At 44.5% G+C, this 17,470-nt stretch overlaps 1 protein-coding gene across 10 annotated transcripts in view; it reads right to left on the bottom strand.

Annotated features, from left to right (window-relative positions):
- DNAJC2 (DnaJ heat shock protein family (Hsp40) member C2) overlaps positions 1 to 15,009 on the bottom strand; it is a 30,362-nt gene extending 15,353 nt beyond the window's left edge. Inside the window, exons 1-4 of one of the 10 annotated variants that reach the window (XM_070071187.2) lie at positions 14,575 to 14,967; positions 12,607 to 12,708; positions 6,045 to 6,120; positions 5,489 to 5,538 (exon numbers count right to left, since the gene is read on the bottom strand). In XM_070071187.2, the coding sequence (XP_069927288.2) occupies positions 5,489 to 5,510 (22 nt within the window). In that variant the 5' untranslated portion in view covers positions 5,511 to 5,538; positions 6,045 to 6,120; positions 12,607 to 12,708; positions 14,575 to 14,967. Of the gene's footprint in view, positions 1 to 5,488; positions 5,539 to 6,044; positions 6,121 to 12,606; positions 12,798 to 14,574 lie in introns of all 10 variants that reach the window. The other 9 variants (XM_070071186.2, XM_089329409.1, XM_089329410.1 and 6 more) reach the window with 9 other exon arrangements.
- Positions 15,010 to 17,470: the final 2,461 nt, after the last annotated feature.

The following is a 17,470-nucleotide window of genomic DNA, read 5'->3' as shown; positions in this document are numbered from 1 at the left end:
TATTTATTTGAAGGGCAGAGTGATAGAAGAGAAGGGGGTTAGGAAGAGACTTTATCTTCCATCCGCTTGTTCAAATGGCTGGTCACTGACTTCTACTGGGCGTTTAACACATGCCAGGCTTATGTACCAGTTCATCTCTCAAAACCCTACAAGAAAAGTACTATTATTTTCTCTATTTTAGAGAGGAAAATGAGGTGAGAGAGGGCAGCAGTCAGAACCATCATAACCTCCTCCAAGCGTGGTTCAGCTGGGCTCCAATCCAGCCAGCTGAACTCCTTAGCCTATGCTTTGTATGTTGTCTCTCCTAACATCACCATATTAATCACTAATGCTTTCCTTCAAATGTTGTTCACATTTATGATTTTAAGAATATTCATAAAGGGCTGAAGTTGTGATACAGTGGGTTAAGCCACTGCTTGGGATGCCCGCATCTGATTTGGAGGGCCATTTGAGTCCCAGCTGCTCTGCTTCTGATCCAGCTTCCTGCTAATGCACCTGGGAGACCACAGAAGGTGGCCCAAGTACTTGGGCCCCTGCCATCCACATGGGAGATCCAGATGGAGTTTCAGGCTACTGATTTTGGCATAGTCCAGCCCCAGCCATTGTGGTTACTTGGAGAACAAGAACCAGCAGATGTTAGATCTCTCACTCTCTCTTCCTAACTCTTTCAAATAAAATATTTTTTTAAAAATTCATTTTTATTTACAATTACTGACCATTTCCTTTACAAATTCTTCCAGTGTTTATAATGTTTTTAAATTTATTTATTTGAAAGGCAGAGAGAGAGAGATCAATCTTCCATTTGCTGGTTCACTCCCCAAATGGCTGCAATGGCTGGAGCTAGGCTGATCAGAAACCAGGAGCTTCTTCCCAGTCTCCCACACAGATGCAGGGGCCCAAGGACTTGGGCCATCTTCTATGCTTTCCCAGGCCACAGTAGAGAGCTGGATCGGAAGCAGAGCAACCAGGACTGTAACTGGTGCCCATATGGGATGCCAGCACTGTGGGCAGCGGCTTTACCACTACACCACCATGCCGGCCTCGATACTTTTCATTGTTAATGTTTTCAATGGTTAGACTAAAAGTTAAAAAAAAATCTTTTTGGAGCTGACAGCCAAATTAATAGCTAAACTTGGTCATTTTTTCAAAACCCTAATATCAACTAAAAATCCCCTTCTCCCCTGATGTGAAATGCCTCCTTTATCATAGACAACTTTGCTTCTTGCTTCAGTCACTTAGGCTTGCTCTGGATTATTTTTAAAATGGTGTGCTTTCTAATATATCTGATAACTTCCCAAAACTGTAACATTTCACATATTTTTCTTATATAGCCACTTGACTCAATTCTTGGTGTCCCAGGTATATTTTATATTACCTACACAAAAATATATTTCTTTCCAAGAGTTTTCTTTATTTAACTTAATTAAAATACTTTAAAATAAATTAACAAATAATCTTTAATTCATTGTGCCAATTCCCAAAATAGTATTAAATAATGGGCAGGTTAGTTTTTCCCCTGGATATTAGTAGTAGCAGCACTAATATCACACAGTTAAAAGTTTGCTGGCTGGGGCCAGTGCCGTGGTGTAGTATGTTAAGCTTCAGCTTGTGGCACCGGCATCCCTTTTGGGTGCCGGTTTAAGTCCTGGCTGTCCCACTTCTGATCCAGCTCCCTGCTAATGTGCCTGAGAAAGCAATGGAAGATGGTCCAAGTGCTTGGGCCCCTGCACTCACATGGGAGACCGAAAAGCAGCTCCTGGCCCTGGCTTCAGATACTCTCAGGAATAGAGGCTCTGGAATCAAATCAGCCCGGACAGTTCAGAAGCATGATGATCCTGCCACTGCTGCGCACGCCACTGCACTGAGGATGTTCCCTGCAAGTTATGGTCCCTGCCAAGGCAGCTGGTAAAAGATTCTAAGGCTCTCTGCGGTGCTCTCCCAGCCTTGGCAGCCACAGGGATTCTGCAGCATGGCTTTGCATTGTTCTTTCAATTCCAATTGTCTGTCAACTAGCTAAAACACAGAACCACAAAAAACTCTCCATTTCAATATGTAAATCCCGGGGTGGGCATTAGGCCTGAGTTCCAGTCCCAGCTCTGCTCCTGATTCCAGCTTCCTGCTGAGGTACACCCTGGGAGGTAGCAAGCGATGACTCAGTGTTTGGGTCCCTGCTACCCGTGTGAGAAACCTGGAGTGAGTTTAGGGTTACCAGCTTTGGCTGGCTTAGCCCCAGCTGTTGCAGGCACCTAGGGAATGAACCAACAGGTAGATCTTTATCTCCATCTCTCTGCCTTTCCAAAATAAAAACAAAAACAAAAACAAAAAAAACCACTACATTTTCTTCTTGATTTGCAATTATTGTTTGTTGCATTTACTGATTTCTTCTTTCAGGATATCTAGCATGCCTTTATTTGTTCCCTCTGAATCTTGGGAACATTTCTCAAGGATGTCCTCTGCTTTATTATGTCTACTAATTGCACATCAGCCTAACTGTAAACTCTGCTCTCATATTTTTAATTTCCAAGCAATTTCCACCCATTTCTTCCTACTTTCTTCCTGCAATGCCTGTATTACACCCTAATGCAACAATGTCACAGCCGCTTTATGATAAAGTCAGAGAAGTGTGTCTGGATTTTGTTAATCTCCTCTTACTAAAGTTGCACTGTTTCTTTTGTGCATTGCCTTTGATGCCTAACCATCTTTTGTCATCCATGCATATTGTAGGTCCTCATCATCCTGTACTCTGTGCTTGTGAGGAGCACAAGAGGTCACCCAATTGCTAAAAATATTCTGATTTTTGGCCAGCACCGCGGCTCAATAGGCTAATCCTCCGCCTTGTGGCACCGGCATTCCGGGTTCTAGTCCCTGTTGGGGCGCCAGATTCTGTCCCGCTTGCCCCTCTTCCAGGCCAGCTCTCTGCTGTGGCCCGGGAGTGCAGTGGAGGATGGCCCAAGTGCTCGGGCACCTGCACCCCATGGGAGACCAGGAGAAGCACCTGGCTCCTGCCATCGGATCAGTGTGGTGCGCTGGCCACAGCGCATCAGCCGCGGTTGCCACTGGAGGGTGAACCAACGGCAAAGGAAGACCTTTCTCTCTGTCTCTCTCACTGTCCACTCTGCCTGTCAAAAAAAAAAAAAATTTGATTTCTATTTATTTGAAAGGCACATAGTGTGAGATACACATACACAGAAGCAGAGAGAGGCAGGGGGAGAGGTCTGCCATTTGCTGGTTCACTCCTCAAATGCCAGAAACAGCAGGGCCTATAGGTCAAAGCCAGGAGCCCAGAACTCCATCCAGGTCTTCCAGATGGGTGGCAGGAATCCAAGTATTTGGGCCATCATCTGCTGCCTCCTAGAATGCACTGGCAAGAAGCTGGATCAGAAGCAGAGCAGTTGAGACTCAAACTGTCACTCCAGTATGGGTTGCAGGTATCCCAAGCATCAGCCTAACCTGCTGCACCACAACTCCCACCCCATGTCACCCAATTTTTAAAAGTAAGGTAAAGGGGGGCAAAGGACATTACCAGCTTGGAAAAGAAAACAAAGGCTATCAGCAGCTATTGTAAGCTAATGAAATTTGAGACTTCCCTTGCCTTTCTTGTCCATATCAAATGTAGTTTGAGGTATTCTGAGCATACATGAGTAATGGTTTTTTTTTTATATATATATATTTTTCATTTGACAGAGTTAGACAATGAGAGAGAGACAGAAAGGTCTTCCTTCCGCTGGTTCACTCCCCAAATGGCCGCTATGGCCGGCACCGCACTGATCCAAAGCCAGGAGCCAGGTGCTTCTTCCTGGTCTCCCATGCGGGTGCAGGTGCCCGAGCACTTGGGCCATCCTCCACTGCACTCCCGGGCCACAGCAGAGAGCTGGCCTGGAAGAGGGGCAACCGGGACTAGAACCCGGTGCCCGTATGGGATGCCGGCGCCGCAGGTGGAGGATTAGCCAAGTGAGCCACAGCGCCAGCCCTGAGTAATGGGTTTTTATTGTACATTTACATTTCTATTATAATAAAATGTCCTTAAATATGAGTTTTAAGAGCCGGATATGAAAATTTTCACAAATATTTTAAACTAAAATTATTAGCTATAGAAAATTCAAATTACTAAAGACTTCATTTTTATGCAAAGAATATCAAATCTACATGTTTCACTTGCCAGCATGGACTCTTTTTTTTTGGACAGACAGAATGGACAGTGAGAGAGAAAGACAGAGAGAGAAAGGTCTTCCTTTGCCGTTGGTTCACCCTCCTATGGCCGCCACGGCCGGCAGGTGCTTCTCCTGGTCTCCCATGGGGTGCAGGGCCCAAGCACTTGGGCCATCCTCCACTGCATTCCCTGGCCACAGCAGAGAGCTGGCCTGGAAGAGGGGCAACCGGGACAGAATCCGGCGCCCCGACCAGGACTAGAACCCGGGGTGCCAGCGCCACTAGGCAGAGGATTAGCCTATTGAGCTACGGCGCCGGCCCCAGCATAGACTCTTTATCGATATAATTTTATTCTTCAAGTTAATTTAAATACCTCCTTTAGTACTCGGATACTGTCTCTTAACCCATCATTCAACTTTTCTAGTATTTATTCTTTTCAGATATTATAGAGGAGGGGAAAAATTTTAATTATAGCCATTCAAAATACAGTCAAAACTTTTTTGTGTGTTTCGAATTTGAGGCAAGGACTTAACAGATCTAAACACTATCAGACTTAGGTTTTGATTAGGTTTGTTGTGCCAATAACGATCTTCTTGTAAACACTAACTGGGTGTATTTATTTCTGGGCTAGACTTTCAGAGAGAAGTAGTAACCATGTTTCCTACAGTGATGGAGGTAAGAGAATGACAATCTTCTGAGTAAATACAGAGAGCCTATCAGCAAAGGTGTGAGAGGGTGACCTGACCATTCATCTGTGTACTGGTGGTATAAACCTTTGGGTTACAGAATGGTCAAAATTAATTTATATTATGCCAATAAGAGTGGATTTAGCAGAAGCCAGTATCTGTGTCGTTTACAGTTTATTAAGTATCTTAATCTTTACAGAAAGAGCCCAAGAATTCCTTCATCTTACAACATCACCATTCCCACAGATCTGCATCACTTCTACATCCCTCACACGTTTCTATCAGGCACATTTGGTCTTTGGATGCTATTCTTCAACAGAATAAGGCTCTGCAAATATTTTTTTCACGGCAAATGAACTTTTGGGTATTTATGCATACTGCATGACTATGCATTAACATGTTTTACCTAAAATCATGCCAGCCTTTTCAGAAATCCAATAAATAAGTCTAAAAGAATGTAATAAACTTCACTTTGTTAAAAAATATTTCCTATGATTTTCACAAATATAGACACTAATGGGGGAAAATTTTGAGCTTATATATGACACTAAGTCTCAATATCAGTTACTGTTCAGTGGTTTTTCTCCAAGTACAATATTTTCTCTTGACTGGTCTTAACTGCCTACTCCTTTTGCATATGGCCACAATCTTACCTCCTCTGACCTCAACATCCATTCTCTAGAGTGGAGGGCAGAACATTCTCCTAAGATAAAACATAGAAAACTAATCACCCTCACCTCTTTCATGAAACTTCACTAATCAGGTGAACTGAATGTCTAAGGACTTGTGTGCACAGGAATGAAAAAGGATAAGATATTTAGGTGCATCCAGGGATGGTGTTTTATAGGGCATATGATGACTGGGTTCCCAACACTTTCCTCCAAATTTTTAACCTTGTCAATGAAGAATGGGACCAAAAAATGACATCTAAAAACTCAAGTAACAAAGCAGCTTATACATCTAGAGAGAGATGAAGTATCTTTTAAAAGCTTGCCATGGGAGACTATCTTTATCCTGACATACATGCACACCCATTCTGATTCTTTTCCCAAAGAGAAAGTTCACACATGGAACTGACGCCTTTCTGCTGGTTCTAAGGGTAAAGGTGACTGTGGTCTGACACTGTTATCACCAGGTAACACATGCTATTCACAGGGATAACATTTCCTGTACCAGATGTTCATTATTTCAGAATAACTAAGTACTTACGTGCTGCTTTGATCTGTCTCTGTGTAGCTTTGTATCTTACATGGCCAAGACCAAGAACTGCATAATGATCTTGGTTCTGAAAAACACACACAAGAGAGTCAAGTTTGAAATGGAGCAACACACAATACATCCTATCTCTTGTGTTCTGGCACCCTAAAGAAGTGTTCCCCAAAGTGACACTTTCATAACAAGAGTCCAATAATAAGTTCTGCATAAAATGGGTTCTGTAGTCATGTGAGTTTAGGAAATCTGGACTTTTACGTAGCCTTCTTGATGATGTGTATGCAAACAAGCTTAATAATGATCCTGAGAAGTCCAGCAATAAAAAAAAAAAAAAAAAAAAACCAGAAACCTCTAAAACAGCATTTTCCAAACACACTTGACCAAAACACCTTTTCTCTCAACACCTGCTAATGTCCTATGACCATTTAACACCAAGGACCAGCCAACACTTCAGAACTGAGGGACGCGTCACAGGAGCTCCACGAGGCTGGGCCAGTGGACAATGACAGCCTCAGGCTAGCAGGAGTCCTGAAAGGTGAAGAAGCAGGTTGGAGGGCAATTTCTTGAGCAACTCAGAGGCTTCTCTGGGCAGGAAGTACCTGCTTTCATTTCTGCTCTGGTTAACACTCTAGCAAACTCAGAAGACAAGACAGTAAGTAGAGCGAAGTCTCAAACGGCATATTTTGTCTTGGACAACTGAGTGGAAGGGAAGGGAAGGAAAGTGAGGGCATAAAACACAGGAGAAAATGTCAGACTGACTTGTTCTCCTTTAAACTCAGGATTACAAACCTCAGCCTATATGCCAAGCAATCAGTCTGTTCTAGTCAGTTTACTTTTCTATTCCTGAGGGTGGCTATATTTGATACCTCTGTCATCTAGTCTTTCCTTAAATCTCATAGATCCTTTCTCTACCATCTAGCTGATAGCCTTCCTCCTGCTTAAAAAAAAGTTAAAACTACCTCATCAGCTTGTATCCATTAAAGATGTGTAAGGATTTTCTTGTAAAAATGCTAAGGAAATTTCAAACTGGGCTAGGCATTGCAGAACACTGGGCTAAACTGCTGCTTGCACTGCCAGCAACCTCTATCAGAGCACCTGTTCAAGTCCTGACGGCTCCATTTCCGATCCAGCTCCCTGCTAGAGCGCCTGGGAAAGCAGCGGATGGCATAAATGTGTGGGCTCCTGCCACCCATGTGGGAGACCAAGATGGAGCTTCTGGCTCTTGGCTTTGGCACGGCTCAGTCCTAGTTGCTGTGGCCATTTGAGGAGTGAAATCAGTGGATGGAAGATCTCAGTCTGTCTCTTACTCTCTCTGATGCTCTTTCAAATGAACAGTTCAAAAAAAAAAAAAAAAGCAAAAATTTAAAAAGATGAGATGCTTTCTCATAGCTCATCTTGAAAACTCTTTAAGACCCCCTTTTCAGTTTCTCCACCCAGCTCTGTCAGAGTGAAACTTTTTTTTTTCTTAAGATTTACTTATTTATTTGAAAGGCAGAGTTACAGAGAGAGATCTTCCATCCACTGGTTCACTCCTCAAATGGCCACAATAGCTGAAGCTGGGCCAATCTGAAGCCAGGAGCTTCATCCAGGTCTCCTGTGTAGGTGCAGGGGCCTAAGGATTTAAGCCATATTCCGATGCTTTCCCAGGCACATTAGCAAGGAGTTAGAACAGAAGTGGAGAAGCTGGGACTTGAACCGGGGTCCTTATGGGATGCCAGCGCTGCAGATGGCGGCTTAACCCACTAGGCCAAGTGCCAGCACCAGAGGTAAACTTCTTAAAAAAGCTGTCCCCACAATGTCTGTACTCTCCTGTGTTCATTCCCAGCCCAGTGTAGGCTGGTTCTGCTCTACCTGCCCCCCACCCCATGGGCTGAGACTGTTGCCTTCAGTACCAATTTCCCGCCTCCCTCAGCTGCAACTTCCAGTGGCCCCACAGCCGACTTCTTGCTTGAAAGATGATCTTCCTTTAGAGGTTAAGTGAATCCACTCTCCTGTTCCTCCACTTCTCAGGGGCCTGTTCTCAGCTATCTTTGCTGACTTGTAGCGGACCTTCAAAGCTCTGTCCTGGGGTTTCTTTCTTTTTGCTGCCTTTGGTCCTGGGTGATCTGATTCAGTCCCAGGCTAGGACATGGAGCTCGCATATCCTGACCGCTCCCTTGCTAACTCTGCACAGATTTCTCAAGCTCCACGCACACACAGCGCCTCCATCTCTCCAACCTCCTGATGCATGAACCTCTACCTGGGTCACTCATATTCAAATACAAGACAGGCATTTGGTTCATGGAAAGTGCCGAGTTCTCTCCCACCCCAATGGAAGAGGTGCATAACCTGCTATTCTCCCTGCCTTCACATTCTGTCCCCCACCCTGCATGGGGCTGCAACCTTCTTATCCAGGCCTCAGCTTAGATAGCTCCCCTTACTTCAAACAGCCACTCTTCTCTCCCAGCTCTATTTTTTCGTTACTTCCAAAATGCTTACAAATAGTGCTGAAAATTCTAATGGCTTCTACTGACCACACCTCATCCTCTATTTACACTGCTGCAGCCACTTGCCATCTTTTAGATTCTGGTACATTCCAGACTTCTTCCTGACTCCCAAGCTGTCAGCCTAGCATGCTAGTCCTCCCTGATCTGTGTGTATCATCCAGATTCTATCTTAAATGTCAACTCGGGGGCTGGCACTGTGGTGTAGCAGGTAAAGCTGCTGGCTGCAACACCGGCATCCCATGTGGGCACCTGTCGGACTCCTGGCTGATCCACTTCTGATCCAGCTCCCTGCTAATGTGCCTGGGAAAGCAGTGGAAGACGGCCCAAGTGCTTGGGACCCTGCCACCCATTGGGAGACCAGAAAAAAGCTGGTTTTGGACCGACCCAGCTCAGGCCGCTGAGGCCACTTAGGGAATGAACCAGAGCATGGAAGATCTGTTTCTCTCTCTCTGTGGCTCTGCCTTTCAAATAAATAAATCTTATGTCAACTCAACGGGCCTTCTGTACCTACTTAATCTAAAGCAGTCACCTGGACACTATTCCATTACCTATTCTTTGCTGAACACTTCCTGGCCCTACGTTCTTGGTTATTTACTTATTGTCTGTTTGTTCACTGGAATATAAGCTTTGTGGGAGCAGTGATACAAAGCGACTTCAAAGAATTCACAGAAAAATGGAATTAAGAGGTAAGTTTTGGTGCAGAAAAATTTTAAATCTTTGCTTTCCATGAACTTTTGGAGAACACCTTATATCATTTTGTTCAGCACAGTACCCTTAGCACTTAGAACAGCATCTGGGGTGCACTTTAAGCCACCTCTTCTAATTTCTGCATCCCATATCAGAGTCCTGGTTGCCCTGCTTCTGATCCAGCTCCCTGCTAATATGCCTGGGAAGGCAGCAGATGATAGCTCAAGTATCTGGGCCCATGCCACCCACAAGGGAGACCAGGATTGAGTTCCTGGCAGACTTGGATGTTGTGGCCAACTAGGGAGTGAAAAAGTAGACAAAAGAACTGTCATTCTGCCTTGTAAATAAGCGAGTACATTTTGGGGAAAATGGAAAAAAAAAACAAAAAACAAACAAAAAAAAAAACCGGGTCTGATATCTAATAGGTGTTTGATTCCAATTTGATGGATGAAATAATTAATGGAACAAGCAAATTACCTTGCTATGATGCCATCTACTCCTTTCTACACCAATGTTTTTCTCTACTCATTCTTCTCTTGCACGGAGTTCAACAGTCCCAATTCTGCCTTCTCCAGTTAATATCCTCTCTTGTTTTCCTTACAATCCAGCTCTGAGAGACAGAATTTTACATTTACTTCTCTACCACATCACCTCCTAATCTCTCTTCCACTCATTGCAATCTTTCTCCTTCCCAGTCATTTTACGGGCACTGCTTTCAATTACCTAAACTTCTTGTCAATCCCAGTGGCTTTTTATCATTTTTTTCACATCATATGATTGACCACACTTTAAAGCAGTGACGGTGATAACTGTTTATGACTTCCTCTTCCTCTTAGTTTCTGTAGTATTGTGCTTGATGTTCACTAAACTTTTGTGGAGAATTTTTTTTTTTTTTTTTAGTTTTTTCTACTTCCTTCACCCTCATGATTCTGTTTCTTCTCCTCTTTCAACCCCTTAAATATCCATGTTCCTGAATATTGAGTCAATTATTTTTTAAAAGATATTTCTGTATTTGAAGGGAGCAGAGGTGGGGGAAGCATGCAAGAACACAAATGAGTGCCTCCAATGGCTGGGTCCTCCCTCAAATGCCTGCAACAGCTAGGGCTGGGCCTGACTGAAGCCAGGAGCCGAAAATTCAATCCAGCTCTCCCACATGGGTGGCAGGCTCCCATGTACCTGAGCCATCACCTGCTGCCTCCCACCAGAACTGAGAGATGGAGCAGGGACTTGAATATAGGCACTCCAATGTGGGATGTGAATATTCTAATGTGAGGCTAACTACCCACCTCAGTTCTTCTGCCTTGAAACTGATAATGCTAATATAACCAGCTAAAGTTTTTGAGTGCTTATTTACTTTTCCAAGTGCTTTCTACATAAGCTGTGGGGAGCAACTCGGACTAGACTGTTACTGGAATTAAGACTTATTCTTTGCATCTGCTCTCCCACAATATGGCGCTGGGGAGGAGTAAACTTCTACGCAGCTGCCTCTCACCAATTTGACTGATAAGCTGCAGGAGCTGATCCTGCTCCTGATTGGAGGAGAGCAGCGTGCTCGGCGTGTGGGTAGCAGAGTTGGGATTGGTGGAAGAGGACTATAAAGGAGGAGAGAGACAACATGCACCGGGAACATCTGAAGGAACACCTGAGCAGCCCCCGAGAGAGCCGGCCGGCGGTGTGCCGCTCCTCCACGGAGGTGGAGGGGTCGGCAGCCAACCCAGGAAGGACCTCGCAGACAAAAGAACAGCGCAGGGTCCTGTGTCGTTCCTCCGCAAATGGGGGAGCGACAATAAGCCTTACTTTATTTAATTCTCCAAACACCCTATGAGATAGGTATTCTTATTATCCACTAGTTTGACATTTATCACACACTAACCTCTAACTTATTTACTTGAAAGACAGAGATCTCTGCAAATGCTGATTCACTCCCCAAACACCTACAACAGCCAGGGCTGGGCCAGGCCAAAGGAAGGAGCCCAGAACTTCAGCTGGACCTCACACATGGGTGGAATGGAGCCAGGTACTTGTGTTATCACCTGCTGCCTCCCAGGGTGCACACAAGAAGGAAATGAAAATTGAAGGCAGAGATGGCATCCAAACCCAGGCATTCTGATCTGGGAGGTGGGGTCTCAAGTTCCATCATAATTCTTATGACAAACACCAACTCTGTCCTGTGTGTTTTATGTACACTGTCCATTGATCTTCACTAAAATCCCCCCACCAAAATCCTTTGAGCTGTTAACAACTCACTGCACTAAGGAGGGAAATGAGGCTCAGAGACGTCTAGTAACTTCCTCCAGGTCCCAGTGCACTGAACAGCAGCCGTCAATTTGCGTACTTTAATTCTACAACAAACACAGTAGTGTGCCAGTGCCTACTCAAGCACGATGCTTATTTGTCTGTACTTCTCCCTGGCTAAGGTGATTCACTGCCTCAGTTTCAACTACAATACAAGTGCCAATGACTTCAAACTGTCCTGTACTGTAACCTCTTTTGGTTGTCACGGATCAAAGTCTAACCATCTAGACAAATTCACCAATGTAGTCCTATGATCTTGGCTGTGACACAGCCCGACTTAGATCCAAACAGCACTTCCCCACAAATGTCCTTACTCTGCACCCAGTGCCGGTTCCTGACTTCACACTGCAGCAGGTCACTCCCACAGAATGCCACAGGCCTTCTAAAGACCTCTGCTTCCCTGGTGCCACATAGCCAGTGTCAGCAAGACCTGTCACTTCTACTTTGAAAGCAGCAAATCTGTCGTCTCTTTCTCAACATCCAGTTGCAAATCAGTTCAAGTCTTCACTCACTGCTGAGGGTCAGAGAGGGAACTATTCCCTTCATTCCTGTCCCCCAGCCCACTAACCACAAGAAATTTTCTGTACTGTTAAGAAAATTACTTTTCTAAAATTATCTTGGAAACTTTTGGTGACTTCCTACTGCACCACAAATAAAGTTTTACCTCCATCCTTAGCATGGAAACAGAAAGGACATGACAGAGCTGGGCGTGGAGTCCATTCCAAGCCCAGTTTCTCCCCCTCATCCCTCTATACCTGCTCTGCTCTTCTTTAATCCCCAAGCGGTGACCACAGTGTTACACCTTTGTGTGTCCGCGCACCTGTTCCTCCGCCTCTCCTCCCTTCTTTGCTCCATGAACTGCCATTCATCCTTTTAAGACCAGCTTGCACATTTTTTTTGGTGAACCTTCCCAGATTCTCCTGAATAGACAGTATCCTATGGCTGGCAGTATCCTGCTCAAGGCTTAGCCACAAGGTACTCAAAGCAGTTACCTGCTTGATCCACGCTAAGCCATGGTTTATGGAAAACTCATGAGAAAGTTGTCTTTGTCTAGCAAGCACCTGCCTGAACACAGATTCAGCTGTTAATACCTTCCAGTCTTTGGGATCAAGTGTTTTCAGCATGGGAAATTCTTCTAACTGCAATTCTTCATCTTCTGACTCTTCTGATAACTCTTTCTTATCCTCCAGTTCCTGAAAAGAGGCAGAAGCATTTCTGTTTCTCCTCTTAACAAAAGCTTCAAACCATCTTCCCACAGGTTCAACTTGACAGCGTGTTGAGGCTGTGATTGAAAGTGTGAAGAGAGGGTTCAATGTATGGCACGGAATCAATCTGCTTCAAGATAATAAACGTTCTCAGGCAGCAAGAGCAAACCGTAATACCATCAGAATGTAACCTGAAGACAAGCCACTGAGGAAACAATTGATTATATGACAACTGGCAGGAAATCATTCTCTCCTGGTATTTACAGGCAGTCATTCACCCTCTTCCGAATAAAACACCTTACCTTACGGTGTAGTCAATCATCCATCTTACCAAATAAAACATTCAGCAATGCCAACAAGAAATCAACACTCTTCTGAGGACAGAAAGGAAGATGAGGAACAGGAAGAAATGTAGCAAACAGCTTTACCTTTAGACTAATAAGTGTAATACAGCTATAAGTAATGATAAAATGTAACCCAGATCTGGCCTTAAAAAACAGAAAGTCTTCAGAAACAAGCCAAACTATTTCAATTATTCCAATCTTGAACTGAAAAAGCTCTTCAAGGTGTCAAGGCTTCATCAGCAGGGACTGCTTCTGAAAAGCAGTTTTCCAAGCAGCTGAGGGGGGCTGCCGATGTGCTTTGGCGGAACAAGCTCTGGGTGTTCATCTACGTCTGACAAATAGTGGCCACTTACTCTGAAATGACGCAAAGATGTTTTCAGCTGTGAAAAAATGGGAATCAAACTACAGATCCCAGGCAGACAGAATGAGAAACTACAAGAACATTTTGAAAAATAACAAAAGTGTATAAAAGTGAGGCATTCTATCTTCCTGGGAAGTAAATCACTGACCATCTGCATATCGGTAATTCAAAGGGGTCATCTGGGTCAAAAGATAAACGGTAAACTCTTAATTTTAAATTAATATTACATAAAAAAGCAAAAAGCCAAGAAAATTTTCTTTTCTACCTAACGGTCAGTTTTCTTAAAAAATAAACAAATAAATAAAGGCAAACGCCCTCTCCCGTAACAATTGGTTTTTCATGTTTGAATTGGTTTGGGAAAATCAGTATTTGCTCCACGTTACAGGAAAGCACAGAATGAGAAGTGCTGTGGGTGCGGCTTGCAGAACACTGCCTTTCACGCCTTTTCCTCGTAGGATTCCACCCAGACACACCAATGCAACACGAGTCTTGGGATAACATCCCAAATCATCTTCACTATGTTCAAATGGGAACGGGCGGAAGCCGCCGCCGTTTACAATGCCCGCGACTGTCCCTGGGCTGTGAAATCCCAGCCGCGTCTCCGCGGTGCTGACTGCCTTTAACAGTCTCTCTACGCGAACCTGTGCCCCAACGCCGGCAAAGGCGCTTTCCACACCGACCGTGAAGAGTTCTGACATTTAAAGCACAAAGCTGCAACGCAAGCAGTGGGCGAGAAAGGCGTTCAAATAGAGCGCTAGCAAGCAAGGCTTTGTACGACCCAGGCACGTGGGGTGCACGCGACCCGGCAGGTCCCTTCGCCGTAGGCAAGGGGACAGATGCTCAGGCGACTCTTTCTGGGGCGCTGCAGGGGCCAAACCCGAACTGCCCAGCCCTCCCCGTGAGTCATCATCAGCCGCCGGGCGAGGAGGAAAGGTAAGCGCAGCAGGAAGACGCCCCCCACCCCGCTTCCTTCCAAACTAAGGTAGGATTACTTTCCAGCACGGAGCACACAAGGGCACTTGTCACGGCCCCAAGGCCTGAGAATCGTCGCCAGGGTCAAGGGTAGGGTGACCGCAGGGTCATCCGGGCAGAGGACGGAGGCAGGGGGCGGCTGAGGCGGGTAGGAGCCGCGGTCGGGTGGGCACGTACCGGAGGTCAGAGCGTGGGTGATGGCGGTGCCCTGGCCCTCGGCGGCGCTCGGCAGCAGCAGCATGATGGCGCTGCGGCTCGCCCCGCGGGCGCAGCGGCTCACGTCCCGGGCGGAGGGCACTTGGCGTCCCCTCCAGTTCTACCTCCCCGTCCGAGCCTCGCGCCTTGGCTCCACGACGCCCACGAACCGGCGCATGGAGACGACCAGTAAGCACTTCCGGGATGGAGCTTTCGTGGTGCGAACGCCAGTCCCACCCCCGCTCGCCCCCGCCAACGTGTGCGGCAGCCTACTTCCTCCGCTGACTCAGATCCGGCCGGAGACCGAGACGCCGGAAAGAATGGTTCCTAGACTCATTAGTTCCCCTGTAAAAGGAGTTTGTTTTCCTGGTCCAGGTGAAATAAGTTAAGAACATTGAAAAGCAGTTCCTTCTATATTCTTCTTAAGTTTATGCTACTTAATGTGTCAGGCTGAACTTAATCACCGAGTTTCCAATTAGCTCCACTTGTATAAATAAAAAATTAAAGGAGTATATGAACTAATATTGAGAGTAACTAGTATAGTGTGTGTGTCTAGAGAGAATTACGTGATGGGTTTGTGTTTGCCTTGATAATAATAATAATAGCAGCTAACATTTGCTGTGCTATGATTAATTAACCCACATTATCTCTTTTAGTACTAATTTGGAGAAGAAATCTCTCTGTTATTGGATTCGATTCCTAGGCCAGCAATATTTTTACCCTCCTCAAACTGAATGGAGTTTTTTTTTTTTTTTTCCAAGATAGTTCCAATTACAGGACTCTGGAATTTAACTGTTTAGTATATATATATGTTTAGTATATTTAACTGTTTATGTATAGTAATACAATTGTATTCTTACTAACTGCTTGCTTTAGGATGCAGGTAGAAAGCAAAAATTAGCAAAAGGAAACCAGTGGGTGAAGGCTCATCTCCAACAGTAATATCTGGAACAGATGGGGGCAAAAACAGACTTGATGTGCAGTCTTCCGCAAGGGCACCAGAACTTAGCAAATTATTCTCTAGGTCTTACATTTTCACTGTTAAATACATTGAACAGGTTGGTGGGCTGTATGCACGACTGTTACTTCAGAATTGCTGTTTAAAATGGAAATAATCAGCACCCACAAACCTCTTCCTCTTTTCTCTATTATGCAGCCACTGCTAACACGTGTTCTAAGGTGCAAACCTGACTCCATTTTTGTAATCTTAATTTTTTCCCACACTGCTTCACATCCATTTTGACTTTCATTTCTAAAGTTGATGAGGTTTTTGTTTTAAAATTGTAATAAAATACACATAACATGAAATATACTGTGAAATATACTACCTTTACCATGTTAAAGTACAGTTCATTAGCATTAAGTATTCTTGTTGTGCAACCAATTTTCAGAGCACTTTTTCCTTGCAAAACAAACTCTAAACTCAGTGAACACACTCTTATTCTTCTCTTCTTTCAGCCACAGGCAACCACAATTCTGTCTCTTTGAATTTGACTACTCCAGGTCAAATTCATATAAATGACATCATACAGTATTTGACTTTTTGTAACTGGCTTGCTCATTTAGTTCAGTGTCCTCAAGGTATATCTATGTTGTAATGAAAAGTTAAAATTGTATATGTGTGGGTGTAAAAAGTTAAGCTTAAGCTTACAGGTTTAAACCTTCCTGGTACAGCTGTAAAAATAAGACAGAGTGAAGTAGCACCTTGACAGTAGGGACTCCATTTTGGAGCACTTGAGACTCCATTCTGAGAAAGCACCCCCCCCACCGTGAGACTGGTCTGAAACTATGATCTCAAATAGTCGGACAATAGCAGCGCACTACATCACCCTTGGCAGAGCACAAAAACCCCCTAGCATGATTGCTCAAGCTTAAAAGTAGAAAGGTTGCACCTGGGTTACCTGGGCTAATAATAAAGATGTGATTTGTCTGTGTTTTACATTAATGTCAAGTCCTAATTGCTAATTGTAATATTGTAACTGGTATTGTCAAGATTATGATTAATATTAATTTCACTTAGGTTTTAGGTTATGTTGACCCCAGTAACCATATACTCTCTTTTGATTTTATGTACTCTCTTTTGATTTTAGCAACTGTGTATAGCAACCGTGCATAGCAACCATGTATTCCCCCCCTTCCCGGTTTTGCGGTTTTTGCCTTTATAAACTCTAACCTTTGGTTATTCGGGGCTGCTCTGTTCATGTATGATCAGACAGCCCCAGCATGCTGGATAATCAATAAATCTTTAACCCTTTGCTGGTTGCATGAGAGAAAGGTCTCTTGGAGTCGTTCCTCGGGCGGTGGGCTTTTTCGGACTCTTAACAGTAATATGGATCAGAATTATTGCTTTTAAAAAATGTTATTTTTTATTTGATAAGTAAAGTAACAGAGAGAGGCAGGGACAGAGAAAGGTCTTCTATCTGTTGGTTCATTCCACAAATGGCTGCAACAAGTAGAGCTGAGCTGATCTGGAGCCAGGAGCCAGGAACTTCTTCCAGGTCTTCCAAATGGGTATGGGGCCCAAACACTAGGGCCATCTTCCACTGCTTTCCCAGGCCATAACAGAGAGCTGGATGGGAAGAGGAGCCGCCAGGACTAGAACTGGCACCCATATGGGATGCCAGCACAGCAGGCGGAGGCTTTGCCTACTGTGCCATAATGCTGGTAGTTTTTAAGGCAGAATAATACCCCCTTGTAGGAGTGTATTGTATTTTGTTTATTCATTCATATGCAGATGGGAAATTGGGTTGTGTCCAACTTTTGTTATATTGTGAATACTGCTGGTTGAACAGAGGGTGCACACCTCTGAGACCTTGTTTTCAGAATTTCTAGGTTTTATGGAAGTTCTAAATTTTGAGGAGCCACCAGAGTCTTTTCC

Source organism: Oryctolagus cuniculus, chromosome 3 (genome assembly GCF_051225735.1).
Source record: "Oryctolagus cuniculus isolate XC-2025 breed Fujian yellow rabbit chromosome 3, ASM5122573v1, whole genome shotgun sequence".
NCBI lineage: Eukaryota > Metazoa > Chordata > Mammalia > Lagomorpha > Leporidae > Oryctolagus > Oryctolagus cuniculus.
Note: the sequence above shows the minus strand (reverse complement) of the source record. Positions and strands in the feature narration are given on the sequence as shown.